The sequence below is a fragment of the Capra hircus genome, chromosome 3 (genome assembly GCF_001704415.2).
Source record: "Capra hircus breed San Clemente chromosome 3, ASM170441v1, whole genome shotgun sequence".
NCBI classification, from domain to species: Eukaryota; Metazoa; Chordata; class Mammalia; order Artiodactyla; family Bovidae; genus Capra; species Capra hircus.
The window spans coordinates 98,822,378-98,834,477 of record NC_030810.1 but is presented as its reverse complement, the minus strand read 5'-3'; the positions used below and the strand labels follow the sequence as shown (position 1 = coordinate 98,834,477).

The 12,100-nt window shown below is 36.9% G+C and overlaps 1 protein-coding gene across 3 annotated transcripts in view; it reads right to left on the bottom strand.

Moving 5' to 3' along the window:
• Window positions 1-12,100, bottom strand: part of LOC102188370 (Golgi pH regulator) — a 45,050-nt gene that overhangs the window by 16,298 nt on the left and 16,652 nt on the right. For all 3 annotated transcript variants that reach the window (XM_005677753.3, XM_005677751.2, XM_018046005.1), the window contains 4 exons: window positions 11,856-11,962; window positions 11,202-11,303; window positions 5,056-5,176; window positions 4,331-4,411 (listed from right to left, as the gene is read on the bottom strand). In XM_005677753.3, the coding sequence (XP_005677810.1) occupies window positions 4,331-4,411; window positions 5,056-5,176; window positions 11,202-11,303; window positions 11,856-11,962 (411 nt within the window). The remainder of the gene's footprint in view (window positions 1-4,330; window positions 4,412-5,055; window positions 5,177-11,201; window positions 11,304-11,855; window positions 11,963-12,100) is intronic.

The following is a 12,100-nucleotide window of genomic DNA, read 5'->3' as shown; positions in this document are numbered from 1 at the left end:
GGGGAATGGTGGGAAAGAGACAGTCAGGGGGTTTGGGATGGACATGGACACACAGCTACAGTTAAAATAGATAACCAAGAAGGACCTACTGTTAAAAAAAGAAAATGTAAAACCTCAGCAAAGGAGCATGGATCCTCAAAGTCCATTCTTGTCGTCTCATAGCTGCTCCTTTCATTTGCTGAGCTGTTCAGGGAAGGACTGAATTCTGGAGTCCCACTTTTCTACTGCTTACAACTGAGGGGAAACTATACACTCCCAGAAGGAATGTGGAATAGGTGAAGGAGCACAGAACTGGAGTTGGCAATAAATCTGAAGACTGGATCCGCCACTTGTGAGGCTTTAGAGTTCTCAAGTCCTCATCTCTGGATGATTATGAAGATCAATGAAACAATGTATTTACTTATTACCATTATCATTTAAGAACAAAATAAAATAATAGCTAACATGCCTAGATAAAGGATCAGGTACAGGGTAGGAATTCAATAAATGTTTCTTCCCTTCCTTTTCAGAAGCTGACAAGAGAAAAAAAAAATCAGAAAATCACACAAACCTGGCCTCTTCTAAAGCACCATTCTCTCTCTAATGTTAATCTCTTCCTACTACTGAATAAATCAGTGGGACATTTGTCCTTCCTATCAGTTTATGGAAGGGCCTACCACATCAGTGGTGGCAGCTGGCATGTTCCAGCCTATCACACAGATATTAAGAACAGGGTCCTTGTGAGAAAAAATAGACCATTTGTTCATAAATGGTTACTTGAAGGGTACAACAGACCAAGGCCTATTGGCTTAAAAAAGAAAACAAACACAGGATGAGTTTAATAAAAGTAGATTTGCAGAACTAAAGAAGAATTTAACTCAACGTTAACCTCTAAAGAGTGACAAGAGATAGAAGTGGTAAGGATAAAGCAGCAGCATTGGTGTTCATGGTTAGGACCAATACAAATGGTACCAATGGTGTCAAATACCATATGGCATTTCTGTAGGCTAAACTAAGCCGTTGGCTAAAATAATAACAATAAAGAAGACTGCCCTGGTGGTCCAGTGGTTAAAAATCTGCTTGACAATATAGGGGACATGGGACTGGTCTCACATGCCTTGGGGCAACTAAGTCCATGTGCCACAACTACTAAAGCCCGTGTGCCCTAGAGCCAGCCCATGCCCCACAAGAGAAGCCACTGCAATGAGAAGCCTTTGCACCACAACAAAGAGTGGCTCCTGCTCGCTGCAACTAGAGTAAGCCTGTGCAGAGCAACCAAAGACCCAGTGCAACCAAAAATAAATAAATAAACAAAAATTTTAAAAAGCCTTAAAAAAAAAAAAGAACGTTAAGTGTATTGGCCACACTGACTTAACTGTTTCCTTTTAAAATGACCTTTACCTGGATACTGAGTGAATGGAATGTAGTTTCCAAGTTGTATTACTTTCTTCTTGGTTCCCCTAGATTTATTACTTCATGGCAAACAGATGGGGGAAAAAGAGGAAACAGTGACAGATTTTATTTTCTTGGGCTCCAAAATCACTGCAGACAGTGACTGCAGCCATAAAACTAAAAGATGCTTGCTTTTTGGAGGTAAAGCTATCACAAACCTAGACAGCATATTAAAAAGCAAAGACATCACTTTGCTGACAAAGGTCCATATATCATTCAAAGTTATGGCTTTTCCTGCAGTCATGTACAGATGTGAGAATCGGACCAGAAAGAAGGTTGAGGGTCGAAGAATTGTTGCTTTTGAATTGTGCTGGAGAAGACTCTTGAGAGTCCCTTGAACTGTAAGGAGATCAAATCAGTCAATACTAAAAGAAATCAGTACTAAATATTCATTGGAAGGATTGATGTTGAAGCTGAAACGCCCATAATTTGGCCACCTGATGCGAAGAACAGACTCATTAGAAAAGACCCTGATGCTGAGAAAGACTGAAGGCAGGAGATTGAAGGTGACAGAGTATGAAATGGTTGGATGGCATCACTGACTCAATGGACATGAGTTTGAGCAAACTCCAGGAGATGGCGAAGGACAGGGAAGCCTGGCGTACTGCAGTCCATGGGGTTGCAAAGAGTCGGTCACAACTTAGTGACTGAACAACAAACAACTACATTCATCAGTTTTTATTTACCTTTGTTTTTTAGCAATCTGACTATATAAAACTAGTCAAACTTGTGTTTGACTTAAGCCTCTTAGATCTGTAAATTAATGTTTTCCACCAAATTTGGGAGGCTTTTGGCCATTATTTAAGTACTTTTTTCTGCTCCTTAGTCCTAGAGGACTCCAGCTACAGGTACCTGTTGAACTGCTTGATAGTGCTTCATCCTGAGATTTTCATTCATTTTTCTTTCATCTTTTGTGTCTCTATTCTTCAGACTGAATAATTTCTACTGACCTACTTTCAAGTTCACTAATTGATTCTTCTGCCATCTCAACTCTGCTAAGCCTACCTAGTAAAATTTTCATTTTAGTTACTGTTGTTTTCAGCTTTTGAATTTCCTTTTGCTTCTTTTTAAAAAAATAGTTTCTATTTCTCTTTTGAGACTCCTTTTCTGTTCACTAATTAATATTGTATATTTTTTCATTTTTTAAAATGTATTTATAATAGCTGTTTTCAAGTCTGTTTGTTAAAGCTATTATCTGCGCCCACCTGGAGTTAAATGTCTATTAGTTGCTTTTTATCTTGAATATGGGTTGCACAGTTCTGTTTCTTTGTATTCCCAGCAAGCTTTGACTGAAGACTTGACTTTGTAGATATTATGTTTCACTGACTTTGTAATCTGTTTTATTTTTCTGAGGACTGTTATTTTTTTGTTCTAGCAAGCAGTTTATCTAGCTGTACTTTAACTGTTAGCTCTACCAGGTAGAAAATTGTGATAACTAGCTCAAATTGGGAGGCTGATTCTTCTGAGAGCAACTCAAATTATGAAGACATGCTGCAGGACCACAAGGCATCCCAGATCCTGACTTCAAGGTCTATAGGGGTTCATGTATAGATCAGAGCCAAATCTTAAGAAAGATTAGTGATGAAATGGCTTAAAAGTACACATCCGCATTTGATGTGGGTCATGACTTTATATTCATCTCTCTACATGAATAAAGTAAATATAGTCAAAGGGAGAATAATCCTGGAAATCCAAACAGTATGTTTCTATAAAAAACAGTATGTTTTAATACTGAATAACATTGCTCTTATTGTTGTATTCTAAAAATCAACATTCATATTCATTCATATAAAATAAAGTGTATAGTTTGAATATGAATGAAACATGTACAAGTAAATAAACGTATACACGTGTATCTACTTCCGGTCCCCTAGTGAAGATGTATACAAATGGAGATAAAGAATTAGTTGGTGAATCTGGACCTCTTTATCATTCCAATATCTATTGTTCTCTCTTACGTTGTCTTCTGACTTGATTATGTATCTTACTATAGGAAAGTGTCAAAAGAAGACACATGAAATGGAAAAACACTCATCAACTTAAAACTTCTATGACACCATTTTTATATGAGTAATATTAACTCTAATAAAAACAGTAGACTAATAAGTTTCACGAAGGTAGAAATTGATTACCTTGCTCATCATTCTATCTCCATGTACTATTCAGCATTTAGTACAGTGTCCAACATAAACTAGGCTTTCTACAATTAAGTGAATGATTCATTCATATGAATGAATAAAGGCAAAATATTAAAATCAAATGATTGTCCTGCCAAGATTATTAATAGTTTCCCTGAACTATTTATAGTTCACTATTCTAAGAAGTCTGCATGTCAGTCAACTCATTATTATTATTTCCATTTTATAGATAAGTAAATCAAGACATAAGGAAATAAAGCAACTACCTTAAAGTCACACTGAGCTGTAGGCCAAGGACTCAGATCCAGATAGTCTGAATCTAGCGTCTGTGCTTTTACCCACTGAGACACAAATTTCTAGAAATGCCACTTTGAAAACAAGCATTTTAAAAGTACTTTTTAAATAATAAAAACAACAATAGTTGGAAGATCTGAAGGATTTTATAAAGTAGTTGGAGAAAAGGAGGTTGAAACAAAGTAAACTTTATAAAAATGCAGGACAATAGACTGGTAAAACACTCAATGTAGAATACCTTCAAATATAAAAGATATTCTATAACTTATCTAAGAGAATTTATATTTGAAGTTAGGAAGTAAGGTTGATTTGAAAATTTTCCTTCACACAAGATTAGACACTAAAGTCTCTGGTGGTTCCCTAACTTAAAAATAAATGAGATGAAATTCCCTGTTACCACCAGTCATGTCAAATTTCCTTGTTGAGGAATTTGAACAGCACAAGTTTTTAATATGCCGATAGCTCACCTTTTTTTTTTGCTTATGATCATATCCATAGTTTGGAGCAGTCGCCGTTCCAGGGCTAGAATATCTGTGTCAGTCACATTCCTATAATAAGCATAAGCTGTTAGCAGAGTTTGGGGTTCCATCTTTGGGCATAATACAGGGCAGCTGGAGAAACAGAGGAATCTCAATCATTACCCAGTAATTTAAGGAACTGTACTTTTCCTGGGGAATATTAAAATAAGTATAATAAGCAAAAAAATGCTTTTATTGTCACTTTTTAATAGCTAATACTCCTGGGGCCTCAGGGGAGCAGAAGGTAACTAGCTATTTTATAGATTTCCTTGGACTTGATCCAGTGACACTGAGGATATATGTGTATCTACACTTTCAACTTGGCATTGTCGTCTACTGTTTTACTTTTGGGAGGAACCAATTTGCTGAAGTTGGGACTGGCTCACATTGCTGTCCACTAGAAATGTGCTTTAAAAAGTAGGAATGAAAGGGGCTGAAGAAGGTCAGATTGAAACTGTCATTTTAAAAATAAATGTAGGATAAATAACAAGGGCAAGCAATATATAAGTAATAAGACTCATTTAGAAAGATTTCTAGGCCAATATCCAAAAGAACAGAGAAGAATAAAAAGGCAGAATCATAAATCGAATATTTAAGTATTAATGATGGGGGCATGATGTTACATATATATTCAAGAAGTAATGAGAAGAAAAGAAAAACAAAATTCTCCTTACCTGAGGAAGTAGGACATGTAAGTATACGGACAGTTGACAGCACCAAATCCAGAAAGAAGAGCCATGAGAGTCACCCCAATCACACCTACCCGGCTGATGAGTTGTTCTATGGATAAGATCCCTAAAAATATGAAAGCACATTAATGCCAGGTGATACAGATAAACCGGCTTTCATCTCACAGCAAAAGGAAACATCACTGAAAACAACAACCATTACTTTTAGCTAACTTACATAAGCTAAATTAATTATTAATATGTGGATTTTTCTCTAATAAATATAAAAGTCTATTGATTTTCTTCTTATCCCAAATGCTTCCAGAATCATCTCTATTCTTGGGTAATGGTAAAAGAACAATAAATAACATTTGCTGACTATTTACCCAAGGTAACGTGAACTCTAACAAAGTAGTACTTTTAGGAAAGCAAATCTGCTGGAAAAGTATAAATAGGAAGCAATACTTTCCACTATAGTTACCTTCAGTCTACATATTTTCCCCTAATGTCATCAGTTCTTTAGCTATGTCTTATTCATTTTTGCCACCAATAAGCACATAATGCATCTAATAAATGGGCTGAATTTATAGAATGAGTAAGTATGTGAGTTTTAGATACTCAATTTTATTCCAATTATCAATTGTTTCCTATTCTTTGAGAATGCTGAAAATCAGCATGGTAGTTAAATGCTATTTTTGATGTATTTGGAATAAGTAAAAGAAAGCAATGCTAAGAGTAACTCAGGAAGTCTGGTGTCACAGGAAAAAACTAATTTAAATTTGGTCTCACTTCCTATTTCTAGGATAGAGTCGACTTCAGCCATCCACTCCTGTGGCCTAACACCAGAGGGACCATTCAGGAATTCTATGGGCTCTGAAGCGGTACTTCTAATATTTAAGTCCTTTTGTGCCTGTATTTCCACTACCCCATTTTAGAGCTCACTGTGACCTCTGGTTTCTAGTCTTTTGCATCCCTGACCTTCCAATTCCTTCTTTGCTGAACCTGGACTCCAAGCTTGTTTAACTTCTCTTGTCAGGACCCTCAGCCCCTACTCTTCTCCTAAAGCATCGATCCTGCAAACTCCTAACCCTAGATCAACCTGACACTCTGCCTTCCCAGTGCCCATGCCTGAGCTGTGCAAAACTACTAGAATGCATGCTGACACTGATGCCATTATAACAGTCTTAACAGAAATCATTTGCTACTAAGGAATCCTTTTCTTGACCTTGATCAGCCATCTCTCCCTCTACCCCTTAGCAGATATACTTTAACCCATTTTTCCAATCTTTGTTCTTTTTAGCTAATGTGCTTATCATATAAGGAAGAAGTTATTAGACATCAACTACCTTGAAACATTTACATCTGCAATCATCCTTCTAACTTGCCCCTTTCAGAACAAGATGGTGTCCACAGCTAAGGCTTCTCTTCCTGTGCTTTTGATCTAATGTCCCTTCTACCTCCTCTAAAATTTGTTCTACTGCCTGTCCACTCTCTCTCTCCCCCTCCCTTTCATCTTCAATCTTTCCTTCTTTGCTGATTTTTCCCTTTCAGTTTCAAGTTTCTTTCCTAAGAAAAAGTCTGTCCTTGGCCTTGAATGCACATCTAGTTACCAATCCTCTCTATTTACCCCTTAAATGGAGCAGCTTCTTTCACGTCCGTTTATTCTTCAACTGGCTGCAATTCAGCTTTCATACCACTGTTCTACACTGAATGAAAGTGCTTTCAAGAAAAATCACAATGGCAATATAATAGGTAATATTCACCAAGCACCTATTATATACTACATATTGTTTTAAGTATTCTACTTGTATTAATTCACTTAATTCTCATAACAACTCAGGTGGATATTATTGAAGATCTCATTTTACAGATGATGAAATGGAGGCACAGAGTAGTTAAGTAACTTAGTCAAGCTAACATAGCTAATAAGTGGCAGAGTCAGGATTTAAACCCAAACAGCCTAGCTCCAGAGCCTGGACTCTTAGCCATTATCATAATATGGTCAGGAATTTACTTCTGATTGCAAAATTCAACATTTTCCAATCCTTGTTTTATTTGATCATTTATGACATTGAATTGTTCCTATTTTACATTATTTTCCTTTCTTGGCTTTTATACTACCATTTCTGTTTTCCTTCTCAACTTGCTTTTTCTTGGTCTGTTTTTGCTCTCCATGGACCAGAATTCCCTCTTTCATTTCAGTCTATACATTTTCCTTGGGTGATCTTGCTTGTTTCCCCAGTTTCACCTAATAGCATTTAGCTGATGATATCTAATTTTTTAGATTCCTGGGATTATCTCCAAGAGGACAGATAAATCTGTACTTTTAAGTTCCTGATTTGTATATCTAATTACCTACTGAATATCACTTAGATGTGCACAGGCAACACAAATTCTACATATCCTAAACTAAAATTATCTTTGTTTTTCTGTATTACTTTTCTTAGCAAATGACATCATCAACTATCTGGTCACCCAATAAAAAAAATCTATACCATTAGTTTCTATTTGGTCTCTTACTCAGTCTTGAATACACTTCAGGGCTTTACATGATGTCTCTTGTGACTTCCTGCTGAATATACCTTTGGTTTTGTCCTTTAAATCTCAGCTTGAATATCACTTCCTCAGAAAGGCTGATGCTAAGGGCTTACAATAAATTTGATATCCTTATCTGCATTATTTTCTATGATAGTTTTTGTTCATGGTTGTATCTCTAGCAGTTAATATAAACTAGGTGCTCAACAAATATTTGTAAAATGTTAAGTGAATGAATAAATCCAAATTCTGTTGAACGTACTCTTCACATATCTCTTTAATTTGTATCCTTTTTACAGGAAGGAATCATGTCTTATTGATCTTTACTTACTGCCTGGCACATGAAAGGTGTTCAACAAATGTTTGTTGACTGTGATACATAATTATCACCAAGTTACATTAAAAAAAAAACCCTAAGGGATTAATATAGGTTATAAAAAAACTGGAAAAATGTGCCCTCTCTTTTATTCTCTTTAAGGTACTGTCCCTTTATTAAGTATCTTTTTCTGGCTTAAAGTACTTTTAATACTATCTACTTAATCTCAGTATTTCTATGAAGTAAAGGTTAACCATTATAATTCTTATTTTCTACTTCATAAATGGAAAGTCAGATGGATTAAGTGATTTGCTGCTATTTGCTCACACAGATTCCTTATAGCTGCTTCATACGACTTCCTAGTTTCTCTTACTCTTTCCTACCATGGAATGTCTTCCAACCTTCCTAGGTGCAGGCACTGCACAAGGAATACTTTTACAGACATTTTTTCACATAAGCCAAGATTGCATCTATAGTTTTTCCCATGGTCTCCATAGCAACAAACCATACTGGTTGTTGGGCCACTTTGGGGAAAGCTCTAAAAAGGCAGTGTAAGCCTCGCTGCTTCTCAGCTTTGCCTAAACTTTACTTCCTCCTTATTTCTCTAACAGGATCAAATTAGATACTTGAACATTCCGAAATAAAACCAAAATGCTTATTTACTGGAGCACAAAGGAAAGACTAACACTGAAACTATTCCTTAGCTCTTCTTCTGGGTGTATTCTTCAGGAAATCCCCACAGAATTTTAAAAAGGGATGGACGAAGTTACAATAGATGTGATAGTCTTTATCTCCTTTCAGGCACTGTCTGGTTGCACTGGTCACGTGAGTTGACTGCTCTCCAGAAGGCTGGAAAAAGGCATCCGTCACACCTTTGAACGACACGTGAGCTTGCACTATCACTGTTAGCAGCCCTGGGGTCCTCTTACCACTGGTGTTCCTCATTTCTAGTATCACAGACAAATCTCTCTCTGGGCATTCATTTGAAACTGTTTATATGAGAAGTATATCATCAGGGCCTCTCTACTCCAAATTTTTCCATACAATGACATGGGCATGCTGATCACATTAGCAAATCTTAAGTTCCTACCCAGAGTGTTAGATTCTTGAACTGATCTACCACCTTGGAGAACCAATTTTCTTTTCATTCACTAATTCAATAGATACGTATTAAACACTTATTATGTGCTAGGTTCCATGACAGGCACTAAGGATATAATGATAAATAAGATGTAGTCTCTGACCTCAAGAAGCTCACAGGTTAATGAGGAAGTTGGATAAGGAAACAAGTAATCACAAGTTTTAAAGGTGATATAAGTGCACTGAGGCAGGAGAAACTGACATCTCCTAATGACGGCCAGGAAAGTCTTCTTAGAGGAACTGACAAGAGTTGAACACTGAGAGCATAAATAGGTATTTTCCAGGCAGAACAGAGGTGAAGGACTATCCAGCCTGATGGAACAGTTCTAGAAACTTTAAGTAATTTGGCAGGACTGGAGGACAGATAGAGAAAGAGAAGTCAGGACGCGGGAAGTCTTGTATGACACGATAAGAATATAAAGGATTTTGGTATGCTGGTGTTTCTTAACTTTTGGGGACTTTTTGATGTTATGTGAAATTTCAAAATAACTATTTTTATGAAAAAAAAAATACACAGTTATTTATGACATTGCACATGCTTTTAAAAACTGCACATTTCCTCTGACACTCCTGGAGAAGAGTCTTAAAACCTCTCTCCCCCAGATCCCTGCTCTAGGCAATGACTAGACATGAAAGGGCACCTGGAAGGTATGGCAGATTCAAGATACTGGCTTAGGCACCACTCATTTCCATGCCTTTCTAGCATGACTTCTTTTCCTATAGAATCTGGAAAGCCAAAAGCTCTTTCCCAGATTTCCTTGAAGCTAAGATTCTGAATGTCACCTGGGTTGCCTCATATTCACTTGCCCATGTAAGACCTCAAACACAGACATGAATAAAGTGGGAGTGAAGAGAGCACTTGGGAACTGGAGCAGCTGGAGCCATTTCTACTGTCTGGTCCCCGATCATAGGTCCTAAGTGGCAGGTGACAACTTCTATGGTTTTCTTTTTCCTCCTAATTTAGTACTACGTGGTTGGGTGTTTCTCTTTACTGTGCAGCACTCAAGTTTGATACCCTGCTTTACCAGAATTTCTGAAAACTCCCAATACACTGTAATAAACCACTTCCTGCTTTAAACAGAGTAGAATCTGTTTTCTGCTATAAGAACCTTGATAGGTACAGCTGGTGCTGCTGCTAAGTTGCTTCAGTTGTGTCTGACTCTGTGCGACCCCACAGACAGCAGCCCACCAGGCTCCCCTGTGCCTGGGATTCTCCAAGCAAGAACACTGGAGTGGGTTGCCATTTCCTTCTCCAATGCATGAAAGTGAAAAGTGAAAGTGAAGTCACTCAGTCGTGTCCAACTCTTCACGACCCCATGGACTGCAGCCCACCAGGCTCCTCCGTCCATGGGATTTTCCAGGCAAGAGTACTGCAGTGGGTTGCCATTGCCTTCTCTGATAGGTACAGCAGGACAGTAAAATGAAAATATGTGTATTAAAAAAAAAAAAGCTTCAGTATATGAAAGTCCCAGTAGATCCATTACAGGCAGGTGCTCTAATCTAACATATATATATATATATATGAGGAGTATTTACTTCTGAAGTAGTTCTAGAAGAACTTGCTTGTTGAGGGATTTTGCCCATTGATGAGCATAGAAAGCAGGGCTCTGTCCACAACCGGTTGTTGTATTTAAAATGAACTTTTTTGTGTGGAGAGACACTAACTCCTACAAAGCTTTTCATCTACTAATAGAGTTTTAGGTCATTGCTCTTTCCCAGAATACATACACTCCCTAGAGATGATCTTCATTATCACTTGACCACTGACCATTTACCTTCTGGGTCACAGAACACTTTGGGAATCTCATAAGAGCTTATGGATACTTTACTTCCAAATATACATATACATTCCCATCATTCTGCATAAAATACCAGGGGGATGAAGTTAAGGATACCTTTCTCAATCCATTATTCCCTTAAAGTTCATTCACTAACCTAAAGTCAAAACTCCTGCTCTAAAATGACAGAAGTCTGTTCCCAAACCAACATCTGATACCTCCTAGGATGAAAGAAAAATTCAGTTTTTCATGTTTAAAACCAGACATTTTTTTAGAAAAATAACTTGCTGTGTTTCCCATAATAAGTAGTTTACAAAAATTGATTTTTTTCAAAGTAGCAAATGATAAACAACCCTTTTCCTCTCCCCACCACATACACTCACCATGTTTGGGGCTGAGAATGGGAAATGGATCCCCTAGTTTCCAGAAGAAATACATAAAGGTCAACCATAAGAGACAGGAAAAAAGCAGTCGCTGTTTATGTACTAAGAAAGAGGAGACAAGGTGAAATAAGTATATATAAAACAGTTTTCTTTACATAAGTTTATGGGATCATCCTAATTAATATTTGGCTGCCTTGCTCACTTGGTAAATGAATGGTGGAACAACATAAGTTTTAGAAATTGTTTTCTAAACTTCTTACCATTATAAGAGAAATCTAGTTGAATTAGGGGAGTCTTTTTTTTAAGAATGAAGAAGTCTTTTAAAATGACAGTTGAAGAGGGGGAAAAAGTCATTTTCTGATAAAGTACTAATAACAATCCCCAGTACAAATCAACAAGTACAAATAGTATCCTGAATTGGAAAAATGAAAGGAAAGACATTCTAGCAGAAAGAGAAATAAAGTTGTGGCAGGACAAATAACCTAATCATTCATTTAATATTTATTTTGTGCTAACCTTTTAAAGATGCTGTATATGAGGTGCCCCCAAATAACAGTAGCTACTGAAAGTAATATAGAAATGAAGCTCTCTGCAGCCTCAATCCCTAAGAACACTCATCTTAATCATGTGCTGATATGAGGGTAAAATACTCACGTAGTTGGATGTTGCTCACAATAAAATAGCCAATGTAAAAAGGCACCATGAAAACCAGGATCAACAAAATTACACACAGGTTCATTTTCCAGTGAAAATAACGGGAGCTAAAACAAATGTCAAAGAATTATCACTAGGAGGGGGAAAGGGCAGCTATTTTCACTCTCTTTAGTCTTCCAAAGGCTCTCTTGCTCTTTGAACTCAATACTCAATATATTTCCTCTCATTAGTCAACTAGGCTGTTA